Source organism: Plasmopara halstedii (assembly GCF_900000015.1).
Source record: "Plasmopara halstedii genome assembly, contig: Scaffold_323, whole genome shotgun sequence".
Lineage (NCBI taxonomy): Eukaryota > Oomycota > Peronosporomycetes > Peronosporales > Peronosporaceae > Plasmopara > Plasmopara halstedii.
Genome location: NW_020187244.1, coordinates 1,426,695 through 1,453,724, shown reverse-complemented (window position 1 = coordinate 1,453,724; position 27,030 = coordinate 1,426,695). Strand labels below are relative to the sequence as shown.

Here is a 27,030-nt window from a genome sequence, read left to right as displayed (position 1 = left end):
CACGTGCTTGACATGGCTTACACGGCCCCTAATTAGGGGTAACGTACTCCATCATCTCAACTCACACTGGGTCGGAAGACTGCGAAATTGCTAGCATTTGTCCCCATTGACTGTGACGCACAAGCTTGCAGCTGCTACACGACATTCCACCAGAGGTGTAGTCAAAGGACCGCGACATTTCGATATTCAATGGCTTTAAGCCTTAGAGACCACAATACACGATCGCACCATCTTGTTTCCTCACGAGACCGCGCCGCCCTACCACTACTCTGGCTCAAGGCACCCAACAATAACATTAATCAAATTGAGCAGTGTTCTAACTGCACCGAATCTTCCAAATCTTCGATCACTCGAAAGCATTTCTGCTTCTTTGTCGAGACGAATGTTTGCTGTTTCAAGGTGATGAGGAGAGACATGAATGACACTTTACATTTTGACCTCCAATAAATTCATAGCCGTTGCGGTCAGCCACGTCATATATTGGATGAGATCCTGTCTAAAATTTAGGTGTTTGACGAGACAACGTGCAAGCTGTACGAGTCCTCACATTACAAAGGATGATTGAAACAACCTTGATTTATTAGTGCCCGTACGTGAGATACACGGCTGCCATATGCGTGTTTGGCATATGTAATGCTTAAACTATTATTATTTTTCATAGCCGCGCGTCGTACGCAATCACACGACGCCTCCGGACCTTTCACATATAATTTGAAATTACATAGCTCGTGGCATGATGCTCACCACCGACAAGACCGACCGTCAATCCCACGAATACGAGTACGAGAGTCGCTTTCCTCTCTCCTGGGCCCCGATATTTTCGACCTCCGCGAGGTGCATATATTTTAACGAAGAAAGAATAGGGCGCAATTCATCAATATCTCCACAAGATTTAAACTCTCACGTACCGCGGTGCTGCACGGTGGCTTTAGGAACGCTGTCTTACTTCGTATCTTTTATGAGCCCCATTTCAGCTCATTGGTCCTCCACCCCCCGCACTTCAACCAGTCTTCGTGGCTCGGAAATCGAATTCCGCATACCAGCCGTATCATCAAAAGAACGGATGTGCGCGTAAAGTGGGGTACATGGTGCACATACACATTACACTGTTGCCCAGTCTAGAAGAACCAGCGTAGTTGTACAAATGAGAAAAAAAATTGTGGAACATCTGAGCACGCCATATGGCACATTGTTATAATTTTGAATATCGCATAGGAGACATAACTCCGATTAGATGTAATTCTAAATATGAACTAAAAACAAACTTGATTCCCAGTTACAAACTTGAAAGGCTCTCATGGGTTGATCGTACGAGCCTATTCTGTTAGCGTTACTTAGTGCCGATTTTGTTTGTGAAAGTCTCTATGCAGGGCACATGGTAACCCTATGTAACCATATATTTAGCATAAAGTTGGTCTGTTTTTTTGTTTAAAATTCTGCAATGTATCATTTTTTGGTATCCATGCATTATATCACGATGACGTTTTAAATATGTGTAATTGAGGGACAAACATGCTGAAACTTATAAAGGCAGATTCTTGATTACTTACTATCAGTAACTTATATTGTCCTTCATTTTTGCCCAGATTCTTAAAATCCCGACGACAGTTTTTATTCACCAGTGCATTTTTCACGGAGAATCAGCTTTGTATTTTCAGTAAACATTTGTATGCATGTGTGGGTGGGTGAACGCAAACGAAGTCACACAAGAACATGTGACAGAATTTCAGCTATTCAAACATCGGAAAAACGCCAGTACGGTACACCAAGTCCATTGCGCATTCCGCACGCAATTGAGTGACCTTCACTCCTCGATCGCAGCATGAAGGCAATTGCGCATCGACTGCGCGGGCGTCGCACTGGTCGAAGAGACGAAGGTCTCGCTAACGAGACGGGCTTTCGATTCGAGGAGGCAGTTCAGTATGGCGATACACGGAAGCCGAACCAACAGAGAGCGGGTGGAGACCACTTAACGTTAAGTCATGAACATCAAAAGGACAATCGGCGCATGAATGGACACCTTCATTGCAAGGATGGCGATAGCATTTATAACGCGAGTACATCATCTCTAGAAAGCTCACAGTTGCATCAGCCTATCACTAGGACTCACTCCGAATCACAAGGGGATGAAGCATCAGCGCTACGGTCCCACAGCGCACCCTCCGGTAATCCAGCTATCCGAAGGTCGGTCTCATCGACCAACAGCCACAGTTCAAGCGCTGGGCGATGTACTACATCCAGATATGGCGATTGCGCTCCCTTTGTCGCCACAAACGCTTTGAAGGTCGATGAGACAGTAGAATTCGGACACAGCGGTTATTTGATGACCAAGAGCGATCTTGATGGGGTAGACAAGTACTTTTACTTTACACTACGTCATCATCCGAAGCTTTATAAGTGCGAAAATGAGACGTCTTTTAAGCTGTGGCTGAAGTCAGGGCATACACTGGACGATCGCAGCGAAAATGCCAGTACGAAGACAATTGGGCCGGATCCAGTACTGATGGGCACTATATTGCGTGCGAATATAATGTTTGAGGAAGATGAAGACGATAAACGTTTTTCAGTTATTATTGGGTCGGCATCCAGGTGTATTACATTAGATTTCATAGTAGAAGATGGAGGAAGCGCAACGCAGTGGGTCGATGCGCTACAGGAGATTCAAATCACTAAGCAACATAGCAGCGAACATCCATGCATGCTGGGATCTGCGTTGGATAAACGAATGCTACTCTCTTTAGACGAGCACGATGCGTTGCGAAGAGCTGACTCAATGTCTTCTTTTACAGAATCGATTAGTGAATATAGAGATGTGGCCGGAAAAAACATAGCACACGAAGACCGTGAGTCATTGGCACCGAAGGTTACGTCTTTATCCGATGCAAGGATGTCATACGTGCCTTCAGGCAAGACTCGATCAGATTCATTGACTGACGAGGCCATATCTGTTTTGACACCTACATCAAATATAGGGGTTTCCCCGACATCGACATCGACGACATCTGAGGATATTGATCGACTCTTAGTTTCTCGAGGACGAGCCGGCTCGAACTGTTCGAGTCATTCGCTTTATGCATCGCGCGCACATCGAATGGACTCAGTAGCATCTAACTCCTCAACGACGTCGATACAATCGCAGCGCAATATCGCTGGCAATGTTCTCCTCTTTGTACCTGTCGCTGGGTCGTCTCTTACAGTGTCTGCATCCAAACTGGCAAAGGCTAAACAGGAACTCGATGCACTCGTTGCAAATGGTGCTAGGTTACCGTCGCGTCTGATGCATGGCACCGTAAGTGGTGAAACCATTGAATGGCGTTATGGCTACCCGGAGTATGTACTTACTGATTTGGCGTATGCAAAGGGTTGTTTACGTCGGTCAGAAACCGCCTCTCTTGCTGCGTATGTGGAAGAGGGTTGCCAAACATTTGTCATGGAGGCGACACATAAATCTCGCTATGATCAGTGGAATAGTGTGGATCAAGCAAGCTTTTATCTGCAAATTAATGATGGCCTGCAGGTGCCTGGGTCATCCATTCTCGAAAATGACATGTTTGGGCTCCTCTATCTAGGCGACGCTGTGCCGTGTACAGACACAGCGTGCGAAGAATGTGAAGAACATCAGGATCCTCGTGTGGTGCTTACTGAAGCCTTCCCAGACGGTTTTCCCATGGAGGTGCTAGACGTCTTTACTCAGCCTCCCCAATGCTACTTTTCGTGGCGACACTGGGGACCGTTCACAGGCAAGTATAAAGGCATCAAGGGTGATGGACGCAAGGTAGAGATGCGCGGGTTCGGTGAAATGACGTTTAAAACTAGTCGCATCGAAAGTTTGCGACTTTTTTACAATCAAAAAGATACATTCAATGGTCTTCAACATGCTATTGACCGCGTGGTGCGAACACGTCGAGATACTGCCACTGCATTTGATTATAATTTGAGTTATGGTCGAAAGGTGCGCTCTACATCGACCATTAGCGCTCCGGTGAGGCGAAAGGGATCAGCCCCCAACCCCAAAACTTGTGAGATAGTGGAAGAGCTCGCTAATTTCACAATCGAGGCGAAGAAGCAGCACCGAAAGCAGACACAATAGGTTTGTTCGAATGGAAAAGAGTAGTGTACGACCTCAGTTTCAACTTATATATTTGAAGTGCAGTTAGGACACGAACTTCTTGGTAGCTGAAAACTTCGGTATTTATAAGAATCGTTGGTTGCGTGCTGTTTTTGGCATCACCTACCCAATAGTGCAATTATGGAGATTGAACGCGTCCAGACACGTGTCAATGTCGATGGTAAAATGCTGATCGAACAACCTCAACAGGTTGATAAAATTTTGTTATGCTAGTTGGAAGTAAAACTTAGCTCAAACCATGTTTGTTGTGCCAGACTCCATTAATCGTTCCTTCATTCGACGACGAGGATGATAGCAGTTGCTCTGACGATGAACCAGCAATGACCTCTTCAAATATGTTAAACAAGCAACGATTCATTGACAGATGCAATAAGAACAATACGGAATATGGTTATGAGGCGCAAGCTAGTTTTCGCGACAAATGCAACCAAGATGAGATTCAGCAATCATTAAGTAGCGACGTGCGATGGGACCAAGTGCGAGAAGCTGAGGAAGTAACAAATACTAACGGAACATCATGCTCGGAAATACGTGATCTTCGACAGCAAGTGAAAGCGTAAGTACTATCAGCTACCGTAAAGTGCTTTGGATAACATGATCAACGTGAATTATGTTAGATTGCAGATTCAGCTGGAAGCACAAGCGCCGGTGCCTGGGCTTGATATTGAAGCATTTCATGAAATTCTTTTGGATAAGGAAGAACTTGACCATGTGAGTCTGAACTAGCGGTAAAACACATTTGTGTAATCTTTGATTTAGATAATTTGAAATACGTAGGATATTCGCGACGTGAAGATTGTTCATCAGGCTAAGTCACTGCGAACCTTGAAGCGTTTACTACAGCGTGAGAAGCAACGTACAGCTGACTCAGTGAAGCAATGCATAGCGCTTGAAACTACTAGCAAGCACCATGAGCAAGAAATCGACACACTTAAGCTCAAGTTGCAGCGCTTGCACGCACGTGCCGCTGGAAATAAGACAAACAGCTTAAGTTCTGTCACCTCATCCGAGACCCCAACTGTGTCTACAAACGATACTTGTATCAATGACGAGAATCTGAAAAAGAACTGTGAGGCATTAAAACTCAAGAATACAGCACTTCAGCAAGAATTAAAAACTACTCAGCGTGCTTTGATCCGAGAAGTTGGTGACGACGTGCCACTCGAAGACATTATTTGTAACACAGATAGCACTACAAGTAGATCAGCCCGCCGCGGTCGTGCTCAGCACATCATCATTCTCAAATCCAAGGTCAAAAGGCTTCAGACTCAACTCGCGAATTTAAAACAAGGTTCGATTGTCTCTGATGCACAAAGTTCTGAAAATTCTGCTACGGTGTTGGACGTTGATAAACGCGCTCAACAAGATTTGTCTGATCAGCAACTGCACCGTCAAAAAGTGATTGACCAGCTATCGAGTCAGCGTGACGAATTGCAAGACCGTCTCCATCGGCTAACTCGAAAGTACGATGCTATAAAGGCTCGGGTCCAAATACTAGACCGAGAACGACAAGAAATGCGTGACAAGTTTCAAGTTTTGATTGAGAAATCAAAGACAGATGATGCGTTGATAGATGCTCTTCAACGTCAATTAGAGACGTGGAAATCAAAATTACACCAAGCAAGGCGTGCACGAACAGCAGACGGTGTAAAGAATACAAATCAAGTGGAACAAGCCGAGCTGGAGCGTCTTCGTCAACTAGTAGGCGAACATAAAGGCCAAAGTGGTGAACGATCCGCGAGTTGTTCGTTGTCATCCGATCGTACAATGCCGCGACCAAGCGAAATTGCTCAGTATCGTGCAATTGCTGTGCGTATTGACAAGTTGCACGGGTAGTTAGATCTTCATGAGCTAAGTTGTTGTGGTTTGGTCAACGAACAGGTGGAGAAGGAACGTTTGACAGAACTGGTTTGCAGCCTGAAATCTCAAGTAGAGAACAAAGATAAGCAATTACAAAGCTTGCGAGAACGGCGCGGAAACTTCGGTGCAGCATCAGAGACACTTACTCGAATCACACCGCCTCCATCCATGCCAGTCCCCGGAGATGGAAGTGTTTCGCGAATTCCAGTAAGTTAACTTATTCCCAACCTTGCTTTTATTACCTTTGCTGATTTACATTGATTCACTTTGAAGCGATTACGTGGAAGCAAAACTCCGCCCGAAGGTAGACCATTTGGTGCGTCCATGTCGAGCCTCCCGGCTTCTTTGACTGTTAAAATGGAACAGCAGCAGCAACAGCTTAAGCAAGAAATGGAGACACTGCGCAAAACGTTTCGTGAGAGCATGCGTGAAAAGGACGACCGAATTGCTGAATTAGAGCAGCAGCACAAATTGCTTGATCAGTCCGGCACCGCAAAAATGTATACTGCTGATGGAATGAGCCAGAAATTCCAGGAACTTGAAGAAGAAAACGCTTTCTTAAGACAAGAATATAACAGACTCAAATCACGCTACGAGGCTCTTGCGAAAGAAAATGAGCGTTTTAACAGTGAAAATCAACAATGAATGGCCAATGAGTATTGTTGCGTCATCTTTTCATTACTTGATGCTAAGCTCAGCTTATTACAGCTGCGCAGAGTTTTCGATACTATCATCAGGCAAGAAGTTTTCGCACATCTCTTCAGACGATTCTTCGTCTAGATCAGATCGATTTTGCTGCTCTTGTGCACAGCATTGCAGCAAATTTTGGACGGTCACAAGTTCGCGACGCAACTTTTGAACACCTTGAGATGATACAGTAGCATGTTGTTGGTTGTCGGCCAGAAGCTCGCGCAAAGAAATGAGTTCTTTCATGTCTCGACTTTCTCGCTGTATTTGTTTTTCCATCTTGATGTGGGCATGTCGCTCACTTGATGCGTTTTGCAATTTTCGGATCTGTTTCATGAGGTTGTCGTTTATGCGTTGGGTTTCTTCAAGTTTTTGAAAAGTTTGCCGCTGCTTATGGTGTAGACATTCAAGCTCGTTTCGATATTCTCCGAGCTTGTCGTTTTTCGATACGATTTTGTCTTTGGCATCTGCAAGATCCCTCTGAAGTTGTTCGACCTCCTGAGATAAAGCAGTCACACGCTTTGCTAACTGTTTCTTTTGTTTTTTATCATTCAAGAAATTTGAGACCTGTGATTCGTACTGAACGCGTTGACTGTTGATGATACTGGACAAATGCGCTCCATCTCGTTTCACATTGGCTAGCTGCTTGCAAAGCGCGTTGTTCTTCGCCTGCATTTTTGCGAGTTGCTTCTTGGTCGCGCGCACTGTCGAACGTTGTGTCTTTATCTCTTCATTCAGCTCTTGAAGTTTTAATGCTCGTGCCTTTATCTCCTGTTTGTGTTTGCTTTTCGCACGTTCTTTTCGAGCCACGTCTTGTTCCTTGGCAGCAATTTCTTGTGCTTGATAAAATTTGATTTCTTGTTCTAACTTTTGAACTTGAATCTGAATTTCCTCATAATTGTCATCTTTCGATGCAAGTTGAGCTCTTAGTGTCTTGATCTCGACCATATAATGGGATTCCTGCTGCTCCAGACGCTTCTCTGTGGCTTTGAGGAGCTCCGCTACTGTACCAAGCTGTTGGTGTATCTGCTCCGAATACTCTCGGTCTTGTTCAGCTTTGTCATACTCTTTGTTCAATCTCTCTTGTACTTCTACCACTTGCGCTTCTAGCGCCATCTTTTCGGTCTGAAGATCAGCAATTAATGTTTGAAAAGCGGTCACGTCAGACTCGTGACGTTGTAAGTGGAGGCCAATCTGAGCATTGAGCTCACTAACCTGACCGCAAAGCAATTCGTAATTGGTCTTATAATTACGTAGTGTATGCACTTCCGATCTTAGTGAAGCCATGGCTATCTGCATATGTTCTTGCTCGGTTGCGATATCGTCACCCGAATGTATCACTTGCTTCATTCCATCAACATCGTCTTGCTCAATGTATGCAGCATACCCTTCTTGATCGTGACCTCTAGAATCTTCATCACACTTCAATGGAATTATATCGAATGTTTGCGAGCCTTCGTGATCACACGAACAAACGCTGCACATGACTTAAGTACAGCCATGACATACGTCCTTTCATCGTAACGATCACAAAATTTAAATAATTTTTGTATAATTTAAATACAATTCTAATTGACTGAAATTCAGCACTTTATCATTATGGGCGGTGGCAACGGGCAGAAGTCTGCGACTAAGCGCGAGCGAAATAACGCCAAGAAAATGAAGGAAGCGAAGCAAAAAAACCACGCTGAGTCAAAAGCAAAGATGGAGGCTGATAAGAATGGCGTGAAATGTAAAATCTGCATGACTACATTTCTCATTACTGCCAGTGTACGTTCTCTCAAAGTTTGCGATTCCATTTCTATTCTTGCGTTTATATTCTGTAATTGCTTGGTTAACGAGTAGAGATCGCAGCTAAACGACCACTTTGAAAGCAAACATTCGTCTAAGGGTCTTACTATCGAGCAGTGTTTTCCCGGTAAGGTTTGAGCGGGTCACTATAAAGTCGTATCATGGAACCATTGATAGCTTTTGGAGCTGGTAGTGGTATTAATATTTTATCGGATAGATAAGTTCATTTTCTTATCAAAACCGATATTTAATACATTTTTTTTAGTAAAGTACTATTACCGCAGTAGACAGATGTTTCCATGGAATTACACAGCTGATTGTGCGTACTCCTTACCAAACGTCTTATTTTCTAAATTACTTAAATTGTACAAAAGTTTCATGGGTGGTGGCAACGGTCAGAAGTCAGCGGCGAAGCGCGATCGTAATAATGCGAAAAAGATGAAAGAGGCAAAGAATAAAAATCATGCCGAGTCAAAAGCCAAGATGGAAGCAGATCGAAATGGAATTAAATGCAAAATCTGCATGACTACGTTTCTCATCACTGCTAATGTACGTGAAATGACTTGATCTGATAGTTTAGAATGAGTTTTAATCTGTTTTTATGATAGAAAACTCAGCTAAATGATCACTATCAAAGCAAGCATGCGTCAAAAGGCTTTAGCTTGGAGCAGTGTTTTCCAGAGAACACGTAGACACTCGATAGGAAAGTAATGAAATTGTTTGCTGTATCTAATCGAGTAATATGTGATCGAAAGCGCACGTATTAAGTGTGCTGGGTGTAAATGCTTGTCTTATCTGTTGAATTTTGTTGATGTTGAACTCTTCTTTTTCACACGACGTGGGATAAAGTGTCCAGTCTTTTGTTTCCTTGTCAGTGATGCTTTCTTGCTAGTCTTTGGCTTAACAGGTGGGTCCACAACTACCTTGTTGATTGGTTCACGCGACTGGCGCTGCTTGCCGTAGAGGACGCTGCTTGTGCGCTGCTGAAACCTCTTGCGCTTCTCAAATGGGTTTTCCGTTTTGCCCCTTAAAAGTAAGCGAGCTGGCACACCAACCATGTCAAATTCCTCGCGAAGCTGGCTCAACAAAAATCGTTGGTATGACTCTGGAACTTCGGATGGTTTGCTTACGAAGACGGCAAATGTAGGAGGGCGAGACTTCACTTGTGTTGCATATTTAACGTTCAGCGTTTTGCCTTTAATCGTTGGAGGCGGATGATGCCGAGCCATAGCTTTAAGCCATCGGTTAAGGCGACCAGTTGTCACACGAAGGTCCCATTTTTCGTATGCTTTCAGCACTTCTGGCACAAGATTCTTAATGCCTTTACCCGTAAGTGCCGAGATGGGGACAATCGGGACACCACGCACCTGGGCAAGTGAATCGTGCAGTTCATTTTGAATACGTTGTAATTCATAGTCGACACGGGACCCAGACAGATCGCTCTTGTTAGCTGCAAGCACTAGCGCACGACCCTCCTCAATTACGCGCTGTGCAATAGTCAGATCCATATGAACTAACTTTGGCTCACTCATATCCACAACTACCACCACAACTTGAGCCGAGTCAATGGCACGAAAGGAATCTCGAACAGACAGATTCTCGATCTGATCATCGTGATCCCGCTTGCTGTATCGTCGAATCCCCGCTGTATCCACTAGCATGATTGGACGACCGTGAAATGTCCAGGCTACTTCCACTGAATCGCGTGTTACACCAGGCCTAGCCAAAAATAAAAATTGTGTGATATTCTAGACCAACATACCACGCATCGTTTGCACGTACTCAGGACCGGTTAGCACGCGTTCCTTGCGCACAATCTTATTAAGCAAAGTAGATTTCCCAACATTCGGACGTCCAACTATTGCAAGCTTAATCGTACGCGGCTAATAGAAATCCAAACAGCATTAAGATCAACACTATACATGTTTACATCAGAGTTTTTGTACGTACATCGTCTTCTTTATGCTCTCCTTCGTGCTGCTTTAGTCTGCCTTGTTTCTCCTCTTCAAATTTTTCATACAATGGAATGATTTCGTCAAGCAAGAGTGTGACACCTTCTCCATGCTCTGCTGACAAGGGAATTGCTCCTCCCATGCCCAATTGATAGCACTCGTTCAACTCGTCATCCCATCGCTCTGGGTCTCCTTCCAATTTGTTGGCTACTAGATGAATCGGTGCTTTAGGATCTTCTTTACGAAGCCAGCGAGCAAAATGTGTATCGACTGGCGTAACGCCTTGGCGTCCGTCGATTAAAAAGAATATAAGATCCGCCTCATGCACAGCAAGTCTTGTCTGCTCAAGCATTCCTATCTCAAGGGATCCCGACGGTGCATCTTCCAATCCACCAGTATCTATAACATCTATATCCATACCTGCAACAGTTGCACACTTGTAGCGCCGATCACGTGTAGTACCAGGAACATTGTGTACAATAGCAGAGCGAGTCTTGGTCAAGCGGTTGAAAAGCGTGCTCTTACCCACGTTGGTGCGACCCACAAGTGCAACACGAAGGCGAGGATGGTCATTGAGAAATGAACGAGAACATTCTTCGCTTACAGCGGATGAATAGCAGAGCGAAGGACGCACAAGTAGCGAAGACGCGCACGTCGAGCGCCGAACCAGCGCTCGAAGCATGCGGACGTGTGGTAGGAAGTTGAACGGCGATGTGATTGGTCAATACATTTGAAAGCCTTTCAATTTTACACTTATCTTAACTATAGTCTGATGGTGTGATGACACATCATGTTTGCATAGCACTTGAACCACGAGTAGGTATCTTTGCATATGCACGTCTCGACAGCATTGCAGAAAAGTTGGGGTGTCGTTTTGGAGTTTTATTAATGATCTCTTAGCACGCATCCGTCGTTTTTTTCACCTGCTTAACAACAATGTAAAACAGGCGCTCGCTTACTCAAGTTTTAAGAAGTTGAAGAGCGTCTGTGAGTCGCTAGTAAAAGGTCGAGATCCTCGTGATCAGAAGATAGACAAATCTTGTCTTGATGTGACTGGAGCGCCAAGTCGACGCTACTGTGTGGCGGGGCCATCACGCGATGCGGTGAAACTGCACATTGAAGTAGCGGGCAATTGAATTTACGTTACTGGGTAATCTGAAGTATCGCAAATACCAAGTCATTACCTCCGACAGAAGCTCGAAATAAAAAACAACTAAAGATGGTATGTAGCAACGGTGCTTCAAAATCGGCACAGTGTTGGTGAATTGAATGTGGGCTATAGTTAACAGTTTAGTCGCGTAACACCAACGTCGTATTCTTTGTCGGTCGACCAATCAAGACGGCTCATCTCGTTGCTGTTAGCAATACTTTGCCCGTTTACGGTACAGTCAAGCTCTGTCTCGCCAAGGGTTTTGGTAACATGACTTGTCGGTACCATTGCATCAGATCGACATCCGAGCGAACATTTTTCAGGATGCTTGCACCTGATTGATCATGTCAACCGCTGATTATTCGCAAACAGAGGGTCAGATGAACCTTGTTAATTGCGTGGTTGAGAACATCTTTCGATGCACTTGCGCGAAGAGACCGTGGTGCTAATCAAGGTGCTCTTACTAGTTCAGAATATCACTGAACCTGCCTCTGCAGGTTGTACTTCATCTTTATTCAATTCGCAGTCAACCCTGGCATTTCTTTGCCATCGCCATCAAAAGGCTCCAGTTTTGGTAGCGGACAGACTGTTGATATAATTTTAACGGTAACAGCAAACCACATTGTAATGAGATTGAGCGTCATGTGCAGGGTGCGCGACGTTTTGTCTGAGAGTCCGGATGTGCGAAGGCAACAAGTCGATGCTAGATACAGACAAAATACACTCGAATAATAGACAGTAACCAGACAGTTTACGGAATGCAGTTAGCCTACGTGCACATGTGGTGTCAGCGGTCTATATACTAATTTGCAACCGTGCTACACCGTAGTATCATGGTCGTAGCTAATGAAAATTTAAATCGCTCTTCTACTAACCCAAAAAGAATACAAACAAATGATTTGTTCTATGTGGGATTTTGAAGTCATACCACGATCTTACCAGTGAGATGTGAACAGCTTTTTTAAAGACAAGTCAGCGTTTTCTTCAGCCTTTGATGCCGAGCTACCACCTAACGTTTTTAAGGCAGCGCAATTCTAAGCCGCTGGTTGCTTCAAGCCACGCCGTAAGATGGCGAGCATAGTGGGCAAGATGAAGTGCAACATATCTTAATTTTAGAACCTCCCGCTGAGACTTTTGGAGAGTAAACGAGCCGCCTTAACCGAGAGATCTCACGAGAGCCAGCCACAGGAGAGTCAACCTCCGCTGACACTGTTTGAAGACCAGAGGATGGCTCACTTTCGCGTGGAGCTAATTTCAGACGGGTGGGTAAGCCGGGGATTATTTGTTACTATTCCAGTGGAAGGAATCCCTCGCTCCAGAAACTCGTTGGAGGTTCAGGTTCACTTCGACAATTTTGCCCTGGTGCAATACCCACTGAAGTCCTGGTGCACTCGCGGCCTATCGCTTTGTTAGAGAGAAGCAGAGTCGCCCGTCGCGGCGCACTTCCACGAGTCTTCTGGTAAGTATGATTTTTGGTCGACTGCTATCACAGCTGTTTACAAAGATGAGACGAGTTGTGAACAGCGCAGCCCGGAGGTGGTGATTCTGAGCTCGTCATCCATGTTGTGCTTTGTACTTTGTACGATCGAGCATGAGATGGTGCATTAGTCAGATGTCCGAACGTTAAAGCTGACATGTAATGGCCTAAGACTAGTAAGACGGTGCGTTTCCCTCACGTTATGGCCGAACATTATCCAGTTCTCATCGACATTCAGCCAACTTCTAGCACCCATGGTTGTCTCTAGTGCAAGATACGGTTGTTTCAACCGCTGCTGTCCTTACTACAGAGGGAATGACTTTAGATGTGTTGGAATTGCTCTCGCAGAGCAACGTTTTGGTTTATGCTCTTTCTATCAGCGGAAGGCCCAACGCGTTGTCATATTAGGGATATACCAGATCGCAGCGAGCAAATGCCTATGTTTGAAACTGTAATCACGACGCAAAGAGTAATGTAAGAGAAGCGGAAAATCATGCGCTTGTAGAGGAGCAAGCTAGGCTCCTTGATCCAGGTCCATGACCAGCTGGTAATCGTCGTGAGCTCTTGGCCGTGGCGAATCAATACTTTTTTAGAATGGGTCTTATTGTCTATGTGAAGTATGGACCTAGTTGTCCCTTAGCATGCGATGGGAGGCCTACCAATTCATTCGATGAAGAATGAGCACGGAGCCCGAGACTAGAACAGCAAAGATGTTCAGCGCAGTAAGCGTTTTTTCTTCGGTGGGCGGCGCGACCGCATGCGTTCAAGAGATGTTTGGTCAGGTGTCAAAAAAATAAATATGATGCTCTCATTGGATAGCACCTCGTTGCCGATAAAATCTTTAAGCACGTTGGTCGCAAACACCGTGTATTTCGTTAGAGCTCGTTGAGCAATCTGACTTGGTGCACGTGAGAGGACTCCCGCAGCAAATTTCCTCTGGAAAAGGCACGGCTAAAAGCAGCGAGTGGATCTGTGTGTTTGCTAACGTGAACTCTTGAAGTCGAAAGTTGTTCCGTGCAAAATGCACGGTAAAACCGCTGCAGAGTGTGTTTGGTTGAAACGAGGACAAATAGGCAAGCACATTATGCTCCACCGTTATTCCTTTTCAGGCTTGAGCTTCAGATTGACAATAAGAGCTACCAGATAATACGGGGCTGCCATGGAACTCGCTTCAGAGGAAGTTTTGACAGCGCACAAAGGTTAGCTTGTGCGTGACAACGCGAAAGGAGAGCCTACCAGATATCAAGTACTTAATCTGCTTTTATTTCAAGAGTTGTTGATCTCGAAAGAAAAGACTATTGTGTAAAACATATCGTGGAATCTTCTGCTCTGGAATTACATCACCCATTAACTAATTATGTTACATGATCAAAATACTACGAGTGTAATGGGTACGTACACCACAATATGGTGTTTGCATATTTACAAAAATAACACTGTTATCAGAACTATGAGGACTTGATGGTGCCTTGTATTTTCCATACAATAATTGGCATCCTCAATGCCACGGCCATTTGCCACTATGCGTAACATTGCAGTGGTTTGTCAAATTGCGCTCATCAAAATATGATCTCGTCTTGTCTCTTGACGTACTACTAACGCTAGTATAGACGCTACGTGTATTGGGAGTCAGGATAATTTTCGTTGTGGCAATACTCGAAAGTTACAGCTGAAAAGTTGATACATTGCTGTTGCACCTTTGAATTATTATTGTAACTATCTTGCTCTCCGGTGTTCGTGTGTGTTATATGCAATTGTAACAAGAAATAAACCCAAGAATTGCTTCAAACGGCAAACATAGTGGCTGGATAACGACACAATAATTTTTATAATGGCAAGTGTTTTTACAACACCAAGATCTGAGCTTTTTACATATTAACGATACATAGGTGCAGTAAACTTGAGGGATTGGGGATTCTGGCATTTTCTATCCTGACCCATGCGCGTAGATACAAATCGCAATACGTGACACAATAACCCCAAATTTGTCAAAGAAACAAAATTTTTAGAAACGAAAAACCGTTGTCTTTTCCCTATTTTAAGTACCACGTCACATAATTCAGGCCTATAATCCCTATAAAATTCTTGCAATTAATTTATCTAAACTTTACATCAGAACAGAAAACGGATGTCAGTCACATGATCACGCCATTGTCGCAATTTGGACTCAAAGTTTGTGACATTGCAGACTATACAGTAAAAGTAGGCTAATCAATGACAGTACTATGATGCATGGTAGTATTACTATTATACTCTTTCTATTTCTTAGATAAATACAAGAAATACATAATTGACAATTCGAAGCACTGTGTACGACATGTAAGTGAGCTAAAACAAGCTAATGCTGTAAAAACTATACGAATTTGAACAAAATAGTGATTCCGATTGTTACACATGATTGATATTACTGTAGCAGCACAACAATAGTAATCTGTAAGACATTGTTGTTTTTTTCTTCTACATTGCTTAATATCTAAGAATATCAAAATACAACCCCTGGCTCCTTCATCAGCTGATTCAAATTTTAAATGAAACTGTATAAATCAAAATACTGCAATAACCCACTCGTGACATCAAATTTTCTATCTAATAAGCAAAAAGTGTAAAACTCGTTTTGTCTTCATCACGAGGACAGCTGCCACTTAGTTATGCCACATATGCAACTTCCCCCCAATTAGAATTCCTTCTCCTCCATCTTATCTTCCAATCCTGGACTGAACTTAATTTTGGCCAGTCGAAGCGACTTCATGTCGTCAGTGCACAAAGAACAATCGTCCGTCCCTCTTTTTCCGACTCTACCACTTCCTGATTGAGGTCTGACCGCCTCCAACTATATTTCTACCATCCTCATCCTCATACGCTACACACACACAGAGCAAACCGCCTCGACATGAGCAACGGCGTCGGTTTTACTGTATTCCATGTACCAGGTACGAAGATGGTCAAACGTCCGATGGCCACAAGACTCGGGGGTGGACCTGTGCTCTCAAATGTTGGCTCCTTGCATAATCAGGGAGAGTCTGATGTAGGAAATACCCCTGTTTCTTCAAGTGGCACTGGAGTTTCGTTTTCATTCTCACATCGTGGCCAGCGCAACAGTAATACGACATTTGCGGCATTTAATCCTCCAGGTAGCCTACAATCTCTTGCATCACAGACTTCGGGCGTTGTTTCGTTGCTTGGAGCGCCTTATGCAGGAACAAGTGGAAGTATGAACGGTCATAGCTCTACTGGTAGTAATTCGGGTCTCACTGGCAGTAGTATTGGCTATAAATCGAATAAAGGGGATGAACCGCCGCGTGGTGGCGTTGGATGGATGAAAACTGGCCGCGTCATTCGTGTAAAAGATTCAGGCGATAGTTTTCGCTTTCCATTAGACTCGGAGCATTTACCAACCGCTGATTTATCTACTGATCAGGTTGAGACATTTCGGAATAGATTGATTCAAATCGCTGAGACTCACGTCAATTCGACTGCCACGTGGCTCGATAATCCCACACAAAGTCCGCAGTATCGCAATGAAAGTTGGAAATCTCATTTAGACAAGAAAAATTGTATCATTTACCGTCAAAAAGAGACCGAAGCTAGCAATTTGCAGCGAAAAATTTTGATGCGATGCAAAATAGACACGTCATTGGATGAGTTGGAGTACGCTGTGAATTGCTGTACGACGGAAAGTCAACGTGCATATATGGCTCATTGTTATCAGGATAGTTTTCTTGATGCAGCTGTGCTTCAAGTGCATGAAAAGCCTTCGAATGAGGATTCTTTTCAATTTCTTGGGATTAAATGGTTTGCTTTTCAAAGCTCAGTTGACTCGGTCTTCAGCTGTCGTGACACACTTGTAATCGAACTATTGAGGACAATGGTGAATACAAAAGGGCAGAAGATATTGGTGAAAGTCCAGCAGAGCGTCGATGTCGCGGATATTAACGGGAGCGAACGCAATTTTGGCTTTATCCGCACATCTGGTACGTGCGTTTGGCTTTTTCGTAGTATGGGCCCGTCTAGTGGTAAAGTAGACGTGTCGATGATTGCGGATGAACATTTTGATGGGATTCGTAATACTCCTGGCTGGCTTGCAAACCGTGCTGTATCGACACTATACACAGTTGCGATTAATCATTCCACGGCTGCAGACGCCAAGTTTCTCGTACGTGGCCGTATGATTACAGACAAGGCGTGGGTACCGAATAGCGCTCGACCAGCGTGTTCGGTTTGCTTTAAAAGTTTTAATCTCTTGCGATCGCGTCATCACTGCCGCGTCTGTGCCGAGATCATGTGCAGTGCTTGCACCGTTGAGCTCGGTATTCAGTCCAGTAAACTTCCGCCTGGCATGTTACCGGAAACAGGTAGCAGCTTTATCGTTAGTGTTGAGAAGTTTTGCCTCAAGTGTATAAATAAGGCTCGACAAGAGCGTCGTACTGCAGTGACAGCAGGGGTCGATTTTACTGTGGATGAGGCGCATGAGGACAACGGACCGTCAATGTTTGCGTTTCGAACCAGTGAAGTGTTTCAAGGTCACGTGTCGTCCTCTCGAAATTCCGTGTCGGATCGTTTGGCTGATAAAGAATTAATTCCGCAGCAAAATAACTCACTTGCATCTTCATCGTCGTCGACAAGCTCATTAGGAGCCAGTAGTGTGAGTGGAGAAAAGTCGGGAATTTCGTATGCCGGATGGTCGACCAAAGTACTTTCAGCTATCAATCGAGAGAAACCGGCAGATGGCGTGAAAGAACAGTCACAAATGACACTTAAATCAGTTGGAAGCAGTAAAAATATAGATGTCGGTGTGCGCACAACTTGGCAAGTATCAAATGACCGACGACGGCACAATTCCGACGCCTCGGGTGGCTCCACAAGCGTCAGCTCGCTGAGTGATGGAGGCAGTACAGAGATTACAAGCCACAAAGAATACATCGCAGGGGATGCAGATGTGCTGTTGGAAGAACCGGACGAGGTTCAGAACATTACGCCTCTACCGACATCATTTAGTAAAATGGAGGAACAAATTGCTGCTCAGCAAGCGTTGCTGCGCTCGATGCTTATTGAGGGTAAGAAGATCATGGAGCAGCAGCAAGCACTAAATGGACAGGTCCATCCTGCACATCAGCAACGTTACATCAATCAAATGTTGTCATCACCGAGTCGAGATGGTAAGAGTGCACTCGCCTTACCGCCGTCATCTGCTTCTATTGAGTACATTGATTAAACGATCATTCGTTTTTATCGAATAAACATATTGAGTGTAAGCTTTCCAACTCTCTAGTCGTCTACTGTCTCGACTCTCTATATTGCTCATACTCGTCCATGAATTAATGTCTTTGTTTGGACGCAATGCAACAGAATAATGCCATTGAAAAATAATATACCACGGCGCGAATTATGCGTAACGAAAAACTAGAATCAAAGGCACCAAACATACCTGAACTAACTTTTCATTAAGTGAACGCATGCTGCTGATTTTCGTTCCATATTCGGCTGCTTTAGCCCATTTTCAAGAAGTTTTGTTGTAGGTAATAAATATGATAACTGGATATATTGAGTATCATCGAAACACTTTGATCCAGCTGCATGTACCAAATCAATTCTTAACATGCAATGCACCCGCAAAAGAGTTTTTGCTTTCTTCCACTTGTAGCGCTGCCTGCAATTTTATAACCGGACGCTTCACCACAAAGTCCAGCATGAAGGGATGCAAGCGTTGTTGTCTCACCGTACAGCAATTCTTCCTCGACATGAACATGATATTTCTGCGCAATTACACCCTGAAGCTGAGTCAATGCCATAGAATCGAGACCAAGTTCTTGTAGTGGCGTATCGCTTTGAATGTTTCTTGTTTCCACACCAAGCATACGGGCAAGTTCGTCGACCAAAAATGTTAGTACTTGATCAGGTGGCACTCCCGTGATGACCGTTCTTTTAGCTCTTTCGTCCGTTGGCTCAACAAACGAATCGTTCATGTTTCGATTCATTGTCTCTTCTATTACTGCTTCGTCATTTTCAATGTCAACTGGAATCTCAGCAATCATGTCTTCATTGCGATAAAGTTCCTCCAACTTCTTGTCCAGAAAAGCCTTCTTGCACTTCGATCGAGAGATCTTTCCACTTGTGGTCTTTGGAATAGACCGAGGTGCTAGCAGCACAACTATCGTCACTTTCACGCCGTGTTCGCGCGCGATCGCACTGCGAATTTTACCACACAAACTTGCCTTGCTAGTCATCGAAGGATCCCGCAGCTCTGCTACGAGTGTCAACAACTCCTCCTCTTCATTTCTGCCAGCTATATATGAGAATGCCGCACAGCAACCAGGGCGTACCTCTTCAAATGACTCAGCTGTTGCCTCTAAATCTTGCGGATAGTGGTTTCGACCGCGGATAATGACAAGATCCTTTATGCGACCACAAATGAAAAGTTCCTGATTGTATAAGACACCTAAATCACCGGTTCTCAAAAATGTTTTGCCGTCAGTGTTTCCAGCAATTTTAGCTTGGAACGCCTCAGCAGAAAGCTCACGCATTTCTTCACCGTAATAGCCTTGAGCTTTTGATGCGCTTGAGATCCAAATCTCACCAGTCTCTCCTTCAAGTTTTTCCGCATTTGTATCTGTATCTACAATACGGACATCGATACCATATTCTTTTCTCGAAGGCACACCGCAGCTAATCATCTCTTTCACCGAATCTACTCCTATCCTCTTTTCAACAACTTGAAAGACGCGATTTATACTCAAAGCCTGTTTATCAATCCACAGTCGTTGCGTTCCACCGCCGCAAACATACACCGTGTGTTCCGCAAGACCATATGTAGGTTTCACGACACCTTCTGGCAGACCGAAAGGCAAAAAAGCTTGGTAAAATTTATCAATCGCCTCACCTTGGATTGGTTCTGCACCATTTATCATATGCCGCACACTGGAAAGATCGACATGCTGACCGGTTGCTAGACCGACAGTAAGTCGGTCACTCTTTTTCGCCAGAAGTGAATAGGCAAAATTGGGAGCTTGAAGGTGTGTTGCTCGGTATTTCGAAACCAGACGCAGCCATAAGCATGGATCACGAATGAAGCTAAATGGGGATAGATAAACACCAACTCCACCATTAAATATCAACCCGAGATAAGCACCAATAAGTCCCATGTCATGATATTGCGGCAGCCAAGACACTACGACTGTATCTCGCCCTGCATGAAGCGCCGAGCTTATCGTGCGTAAATTGTGGTCCAGATTACCATGTGAGAGAATCACTCCCTTAGGTACACTTGTTGATCCCGATGTATACTGTAAAAAAGCCGTATCATCATCAGACGGCGATTGAGTAATCCAGTGCTTAGCAGGGTCAATTCCTTTAGCTTCCATCAAATTGTCCGTAACGACCCAATTTAAGTGCTCTGGCCACTCGGCAGAATTTGAGATTGAAAACTTTTCCTTGAGAGATGAGATTTTCTTGACATTATAATACATTGAGCAAGTCAATACTGTTTTCGCTTGGCAGTTTTGTGTTACTGCCACAAACATACTAATATCCTTCTTTAATTTCCGAGGATCAGGTGGGTACACAGGCACTGCAATTACTCCAGCTTTTAGACACGCAAGAAACGCAACGATAAAGTCCAGGCCAGGAGGATAGACTAGCAGCACTCGATCTCCCTTATTCAGCCCCATACTGCACGTAGAAAGTATAAACGATTTCAGTCGCACTCACTAATTATCAAACCTCAGCACATACCCTTCACTGTGCTGATACTTTAATGCGACGAGAAGACTCGCGAGGTTCTGCATACGCTTGTTGAGCTCCTACATAAAAAAATGAAAAACAACATACTTCAGACTTATAACGAATCATATAATTTAAAATATAGAATACCATGCAAGTTAGCGAAGCTGTTACGACACCTTTATCGTCTACAAATGATAACATAGTCTAAAGGAAACAAATACATTCAAATCAGTTTATTAGCAGTAGCTAAAGCCTTAAGTCTCTCAACTTTCGACAGAAAGATAATCCTATTAAACAGCAGATATTAACATAATCTAAACTCGTTCACACACCTTGTTAGGCGTTTCAGTCGCCCATTTTTCCACTCGTTCCAGTAGCTTTAACGACATTGTAATGCGCAACGGTTTTAAGGAAATTAACCCAATTAGCGTTTATCAGTTATAACATGCTAATTATGTTTGAGAGGGAAGACGCTTCAACACCAACAGCCAATCAACGCGTAGATCCGTTACCATCAGAACAACAAAAACACAAAACAATGCGAGGTGATCCCATCGTTTCGAAGCGACTACAGCAGACAGCAGAACAACTTCAAGCTGCTATTCAGCGTGTTCGAAAGAGAAAAGAATTTGTGTGTAATATAGATGAAGAATCAAGTGAGAAGTCATGGCAATTATCGCCAACTGTACTCTTATCACCTGAACAGGATGAGGTGCATTCAGAGGTTGATAAATTAAAATCAAATGATACATCGGTTGCTTCAGATTCAGTATCGCACACGCGTATGATCAAGTGTTTAAGTTAAAAATCTATGAAGATATTGACGTTGATATTGTGATTGTGTTGCTGCAGCTACAACAGAAGCTGTCGATGCTTTGGATCAAGCAGGTATACTAGAAATTGAAAGCCATGAGGCCCTGGAAAAGATGCAGCAAGATGTGAAGAGACAGAGACATGAGATTCAAGTTATTTGTGAGCTGCTAGTTCGCGCTATTCATAATATTACGGATGTTGTAGTCGATGTTGTGAATGATGAAGCTGCAAATGTTCTAGTATGTACAGCAGCAGCAGCGACGGGGGTGTCGCTTGAGACAGACAACAACGAAGCTACGTTGCAACTTGTGCCTGAGAAAGTGGAAGAGCTTATAGATTTGTGGGATGATGGCTTAGTTTCTTGGCGAGAGAAGAACTTAGAAGAGAAACATCAACTGACGATGGCATTTACAGAGTTTGAGGATGAGTGTCTTGCACGAATGAAGACTAATGAATCTTTGCACAAGTTTGCACACGAGAGACATGTTCTTGAATCAAATCAATGCCAAAGTGAGTCACATTTTTTGAGACATTGCTTAGTTATTGACTATCTCTTCTGTGCGCAGTGTATTATGAAGACTATACGAGTGGCATCACGCAAAAGCTTGAAAGCGCAGATAATGTCAATATATCTTTGCGTAATCGGGTGACAGATCTATCGTTTCTGCTAACAAAATCGGCAGCGGCAAATGCAAGACCCGTGGTTTCAGATGCAGCCACAGAGACTATCGACAATAGTGATATCCTTCAAAACCAAATGTTAAATCTTGCGGCTTGTGCTAAGTCGTCAGATCTTCACGCATTACGTTGTGAAGTAGAGCTGACGGAGCAAGTCCAGCGAGCGAACGAACTTGAAGCCCGATTGTTTATGTTGTTAGAGGAGAACGAACAACGAAAATGTTATCAAGAATTCACTAACACGAGTGTGAATATTAGTCATACCGTGGATATGTATCAACAAAAACTTAATCTACTTGAAGGTCGGGTCCAAGATGTACAGGATCAAGTGGCTTGCGACCACGAGCAAGCTGAATACGAAAAAGCAAAGTGGGTACTAGAGAAGCAACACCATCGCGAAAAGTACAACGAAGTGCTGGACACAAGTGTCAAAGTGCTTAAAGTGTTGATCATCCGTGAAAAATTATTAAAAAAGAACGAGCGATTGCAAAAGCGGATGAATAGAAAATGTCAGAGAAAGCAGACTGAGCTCATGAATCAAGGTGAGAAGCTGCAGGGAATAGCAACGGAGTTGATGCGACGAAGTGCGATGATGTTATTGATATTGCAAAAGCTGTCAGTTTTAAAAAGCGATATGAATCAGCTTCACGACTCCTGGACAATGCCAGCTAAGCCTGTATTGCTGATGAACACAATCAAGCGCCTGAAAAAGATTAAAGCAGAATTAGGTCAACATGACTGGACATTAAATGCGAACTCTAAAGGTGATTCAGTTGCTGAAATGCTGTAAGAATTTCGTCTTTGATAGCGTATATTTATCCTGGTGGCTTATGGAGATTAATTTGTTTCATGAACACGTATTAAAGTTATTTTTGTTACCGTCGTTCTTTCACTGTTAGTGTTTATATCGTTGGTGTAGCTAAATGAAGAGATGGCAAAGATAAGTTCGTCATTATCGATGCGCTAAAAAACACGAGATACCGCCATTATATTGTATAACACATGTCTGCTAGGCGAAAACTCATCATCTGTGCCGTTTTTGATAATGGGAAGATATCTCATGTATTCAGATCAATTCGGTGCATTAAGTTTAGTTGAAAACGGCACACCACCTAGCGACATTGATTGAATAATCTTCATTAAGGGGCATTTCACTAGCTCTGATCCTTCATAGACAAGAATTGTGTTTGAGATTGAATGTCCTACAATATTTAAATGATGAAACCAAGCGAGTCGCAGGACAGCAAGGAAATATATTTTTTTACGAATCGGACAAAGCACATTTATTTGATCAATGAAGTCCTGACAGCGACAATGACAGGAGAGAAGATCGTTCTCAAGAAGTACTACCAGGTGCTTGATTTAGCGGTTTCGCTTGCGAGCACATGATTTTGAGGCACCCGATTCCATTGAGGGAGTTTCGCTAGGTGAATCACCCTTGGTCATTACAGAAGGGGTATCAGCATCAGAGGCAGGAGTATCTGTGGATGGTGTAGGTGCGGATGGTGTAGGAGAATCTTCGGTCTTGCTGCTTCCAGACTTGGTACTTGATCCACCTGAACCACCACCGGTAAGCGAAACTTCATCTGAAACCGTGACACCATTGTAAGACAAAGTATCTGGTTTGGCAGCCATCTTAGGCTCACTTCCATCGCTCGAGAGAGTCAAAGCACCATAGTGGAATTCATGTGAAGTAGGAAGTTCTGATTTTATCTCATCCGTTCTCTCAAGGACAAGATCTGCATCACCTTCGCTCATGTAGAATTCGAGTGTGTATCCCGTACTCGAAGGCGCAAGACCAATACCAAAATTGTACCACGTACCAGGCTTGAAATCGGTCTCCCACTTTGGATCATATGTTCCACCATTGAGATAAATCAACTTGGTGGTGGTGAGACTGGCATCGAAACGAATTTCAAAAATGTGTGATTCAGTGAAGATACATTGCCAAGCGTAAGGATTCAAGAAAGCATCTTCTTTCATTACACTGATACGAAAAAAGGTCACACCTTTGGGGTTACCAGCGATCATCTGAACCAGTTCGGAACGACGAAAGTTTTGTTGCTTTTGAAAGATAGCTTTGGCATCCACACTGATATCTATAACGGCCGTGTCTCCATTATACGATGGTCGTGCATCTTGCTTGATCGTCACATAGTCTGCAGGCTTTCCATTTTGACCACCGTTTCGCTGGGTAAGGATGTGCGTCATGTATTTTTTTTCGAGCGTTGTAGCTGTCAAACCAACTCCAAGACCGTCCCAAGGGAGAGGTTGGTCAGCAGCGGTAGCAGGAGCTGCAAAATAAGCCGATACAAGTGCAGCAACGCCAAGCATTGCACTGGAAAAGACCATAGTTTTGACTTGATAAAGCGATCAATGTACGTCGAACGTAGCAAGTTTTCGAATGAAGAAAATGTTGCGCTGTTGGTGCTGATGTTACTTACACATACAAAGAAAGCTCAGTTCAGCCTATTCCGTTACGTTGTAGCTTTGCACATCGTAGAGTATGTTCCTGACGATGCATAATCCACACGACTGTATAGTACGGACGCAGACATTTGAATAAAAAGAGTGCAGATTCTTCGAGTTATACTATCAAAGTATATGCGCTTAAAAAAAGTAAAATGTTGTGATGACATTACAATTTGCATAAACGATTTGTTCTCATTGTCTACTCGCACGCTGATATGTGGCTGGTATCAAGCAGAGGAACCAGTCGAAGTTAGAGTTCAAATATTTCAAGTTCATCTTGAGTTCCTTCCATCTTTCTCATCAATTTTAATCAAAAGCATTAAAAATTCAGCTTACAACTTCATACATTCAGGTTGAAACGAGAGAGCTGTTAATTTTGACTTAAACATTCAATAGAAACTAGCATAAGTGGTTGATACCAAATGATTCAATCTCTTGCCTTAAGGACGCGCCATCCGTTTCGTGAGAACATGAGTTGGTCGTTAGAGAGAATTACTTTTGTTATAACAACAGACAGCATTTCGCGTATTTTTTTCAGGCGCATAACATAAGACAGCAATTAACAGAGTTTTGGAGGACGCCTATAATACCTTGCGATAATTAGCTGACAATGATAACATTGTGTAAAAAGAGGGTAAAAGCACGAATTAAGAAAGAAAGCCAGTGCGATTACGCTGGCTTATGTGATACAGATGATATTTCGGCACATTCGACATGGTCACGTCAGAACTTTTCAACGAGATAATATAATTTTGAGTTTTGATATATCATTTGTTCTAACAAAGCTAATTAGTCAGCCACACGATGTAACGTATAGTGAATTCCGCGGCAAAGCTCTTGGTATATACGATGCATCAGTCCCATGTTTCGCTGTATTGCCACCATAGCACCATTCAAATGGTGTCCACATTTTTACGATAATTTATCGGCATACATGCTCGTGCGCTTTGGCCCACTTCAAATTGGAGTCATGCCCATAAACTATCCCCAGTTGGTTTGCTGACATCATTTCGGCGTTGCACTTGTAGTGCATTCTTGTACAAAGGTACTTCGAGAGCCTTACGACGGGAGTTTCTTCAAAAACGCAAAAGCGAATCGTGCCCGACCATTCTGCAGCGGGCTGCCGTAGCTCTTTAGAGAAAGCTAAGCTAGGGACACCGACCTTATGTTTTCTTACAAGAACCAGTACGAGTGTGGCGGATCGCAATCCGCTACCCCCAGAGTACGTAAGAACCTTAAACAAGGTAAAAACGCTCTTCCGATCAAAATTGAAACTGTATCTAATTGTTTTAGTTGTGGCAAAGCCTACAACCTTTGATTTTCCTAATAATATAGTAATACCTAATCATTATAGTAGAACCTAATTCATATTACTTTACTCCTGGCAATCCTGCCATGTCGTGGCTTCTTATTACTGTGTCACACCATTGTCAGATTACACCAAGTGATGTAAGCCAAACCTTTGTACGGTCACACCATCTTGTGTGACCCACCTTTTCATACAAGATAACGTGTAACTCTGTTACAAAATTGACATCTGAAGTCAAGTCTAAGGCCAAAGTTAAGGGCTATAACACCATAAAGAGGTGCGGCCTTGCCTGGCACTACTGCCATGGACTCCACTTTACCTGCCCACCGCAAACTATACAAGTTCCACCAAGTATGTGCAATGCCCCCAAATTTGATGATGTCTCAGCCGATTGCCTGACTCCCATTGCAACCAGTACAACACCGTCGGTGAGCTATGGCGGGGACGACACAGCTTTCTTCTGTAGCATTAAAGCCCCGTCCTGATATCCCACTCCCAGCGATTTTGAATTGCACAACGACTGCTTTGGGAATAAAAAGTGCTAAGGCCCACCCACCAATACATTGCTCGTGCTTGTACCTATAGCCACATCCGCGTAACCTGAGTGTAGCATAAGAAGGAACAAATACTAGAAACGTGCGACTTTGGTTTCGCGCTGGCAGTATCAAAAGAAAGGATTTCCAATCTCTCATGAGTTTTATCCGTCTGCCTCAATCAAAAAGTAAACAGACGATAAAATGAAAGAACACAGCAAATGCACTGTGTTTGATAGAGATCTCGATGCACTATATGATATCAAAATCACCGCCTGGAGCTTCCACATCTCCGCTGGACAAATGGCAACTTCACCTAGCACGACGTCTTCTTATCCCAAAATCTATAGCTCCATCGTAGAGACATAATGTCTGCCCCATCTCGATTAATTCAGCGCATTGCATGGATTAGTAAGTGGTTACACATCCCGTGCCGTCGAACGGAGGATATCACGTGCTT

At 43.7% G+C, this 27,030-nt stretch overlaps 12 protein-coding genes across 12 annotated transcripts; 6 read left to right on the top strand and 6 right to left on the bottom strand.

Moving 5' to 3' along the window:
• Positions 1-61: 61 nt before the first annotated feature.
• PHALS_08790 (uncharacterized protein) lies at positions 62-296 on the bottom strand (the record flags this gene model as incomplete). The annotated part of the gene is made up of 2 exons (XM_024724201.1): positions 62-201; positions 263-296. 2 exons carry the CDS (start codon positions 294-296, stop codon positions 62-64), a joined length of 174 nt encoding a protein of 57 aa, XP_024575102.1.
• Positions 297-736: 440 nt separating this feature from the next.
• PHALS_08789 (uncharacterized protein) lies at positions 737-1,075 on the top strand (the record flags this gene model as incomplete). Its single annotated transcript, XM_024724200.1, has 1 exon — positions 737-1,075. One exon carries the CDS (start codon positions 737-739, stop codon positions 1,073-1,075), a length of 339 nt encoding a protein of 112 aa, XP_024575101.1.
• A 747-nt stretch (positions 1,076-1,822) lies between these two features.
• PHALS_08788 (Pleckstrin homology-like domain) lies at positions 1,823-4,090 on the top strand (the record flags this gene model as incomplete). The annotated part of the gene is made up of 1 exon (XM_024724199.1): positions 1,823-4,090. One exon carries the CDS (start codon positions 1,823-1,825, stop codon positions 4,088-4,090), a length of 2,268 nt encoding a protein of 755 aa, XP_024575100.1.
• Positions 4,091-4,249: 159 nt separating this feature from the next.
• On the top strand, positions 4,250-6,634 carry PHALS_08787 (uncharacterized protein; the record flags this gene model as incomplete). The annotated part of the gene is made up of 6 exons (XM_024724198.1): positions 4,250-4,318; positions 4,384-4,685; positions 4,747-4,840; positions 4,907-5,938; positions 6,011-6,196; positions 6,263-6,634. 6 exons carry the CDS (start codon positions 4,250-4,252, stop codon positions 6,632-6,634), a joined length of 2,055 nt encoding a protein of 684 aa, XP_024575099.1.
• A 57-nt stretch (positions 6,635-6,691) lies between these two features.
• Positions 6,692-8,161, bottom strand: PHALS_08786 (uncharacterized protein; the record flags this gene model as incomplete). The annotated part of the gene is made up of 1 exon (XM_024724197.1): positions 6,692-8,161. One exon carries the CDS (start codon positions 8,159-8,161, stop codon positions 6,692-6,694), a length of 1,470 nt encoding a protein of 489 aa, XP_024575098.1.
• Positions 8,162-8,275: 114 nt separating this feature from the next.
• PHALS_08785 (Zinc finger protein 706) lies at positions 8,276-9,159 on the top strand (the record flags this gene model as incomplete). The annotated part of the gene is made up of 4 exons (XM_024724196.1): positions 8,276-8,446; positions 8,522-8,594; positions 8,685-9,016; positions 9,076-9,159. 4 exons carry the CDS (start codon positions 8,276-8,278, stop codon positions 9,157-9,159), a joined length of 660 nt encoding a protein of 219 aa, XP_024575097.1.
• A 99-nt stretch (positions 9,160-9,258) lies between these two features.
• PHALS_08784 (ribosome-associated gtpase) lies at positions 9,259-11,101 on the bottom strand (the record flags this gene model as incomplete). The annotated part of the gene is made up of 5 exons (XM_024724195.1): positions 9,259-9,543; positions 9,598-9,780; positions 9,835-10,186; positions 10,250-10,350; positions 10,418-11,101. The coding sequence occupies 5 exons, from the start codon at positions 11,099-11,101 to the stop codon at positions 9,259-9,261; spliced, it is 1,605 nt and encodes a 534-aa protein (XP_024575096.1).
• A 4,835-nt stretch (positions 11,102-15,936) lies between these two features.
• On the top strand, positions 15,937-18,258 carry PHALS_08783 (hypothetical protein F443_05634; the record flags this gene model as incomplete). The annotated part of the gene is made up of 1 exon (XM_024724194.1): positions 15,937-18,258. One exon carries the CDS (start codon positions 15,937-15,939, stop codon positions 18,256-18,258), a length of 2,322 nt encoding a protein of 773 aa, XP_024575095.1.
• A 379-nt stretch (positions 18,259-18,637) lies between these two features.
• PHALS_08782 (hypothetical protein L916_05437) lies at positions 18,638-21,154 on the bottom strand (the record flags this gene model as incomplete). Its single annotated transcript, XM_024724193.1, has 4 exons — positions 18,638-20,711; positions 20,775-20,842; positions 20,913-20,969; positions 21,098-21,154. 4 exons carry the CDS (start codon positions 21,152-21,154, stop codon positions 18,638-18,640), a joined length of 2,256 nt encoding a protein of 751 aa, XP_024575094.1.
• Positions 21,155-21,219: 65 nt separating this feature from the next.
• On the top strand, positions 21,220-23,046 carry PHALS_08781 (uncharacterized protein; the record flags this gene model as incomplete). Its single annotated transcript, XM_024724191.1, has 3 exons — positions 21,220-21,547; positions 21,618-22,088; positions 22,145-23,046. The coding sequence occupies 3 exons, from the start codon at positions 21,220-21,222 to the stop codon at positions 23,044-23,046; spliced, it is 1,701 nt and encodes a 566-aa protein (XP_024575093.1).
• Positions 23,047-23,618: 572 nt separating this feature from the next.
• Positions 23,619-24,608, bottom strand: PHALS_08780 (uncharacterized protein; the record flags this gene model as incomplete). Its single annotated transcript, XM_024724190.1, has 1 exon — positions 23,619-24,608. One exon carries the CDS (start codon positions 24,606-24,608, stop codon positions 23,619-23,621), a length of 990 nt encoding a protein of 329 aa, XP_024575092.1.
• Positions 24,609-26,420: 1,812 nt separating this feature from the next.
• On the bottom strand, positions 26,421-26,729 carry PHALS_08779 (uncharacterized protein; the record flags this gene model as incomplete). The annotated part of the gene is made up of 1 exon (XM_024724189.1): positions 26,421-26,729. One exon carries the CDS (start codon positions 26,727-26,729, stop codon positions 26,421-26,423), a length of 309 nt encoding a protein of 102 aa, XP_024575091.1.
• Between the last annotated feature and the right edge of the window lie 301 nt (positions 26,730-27,030).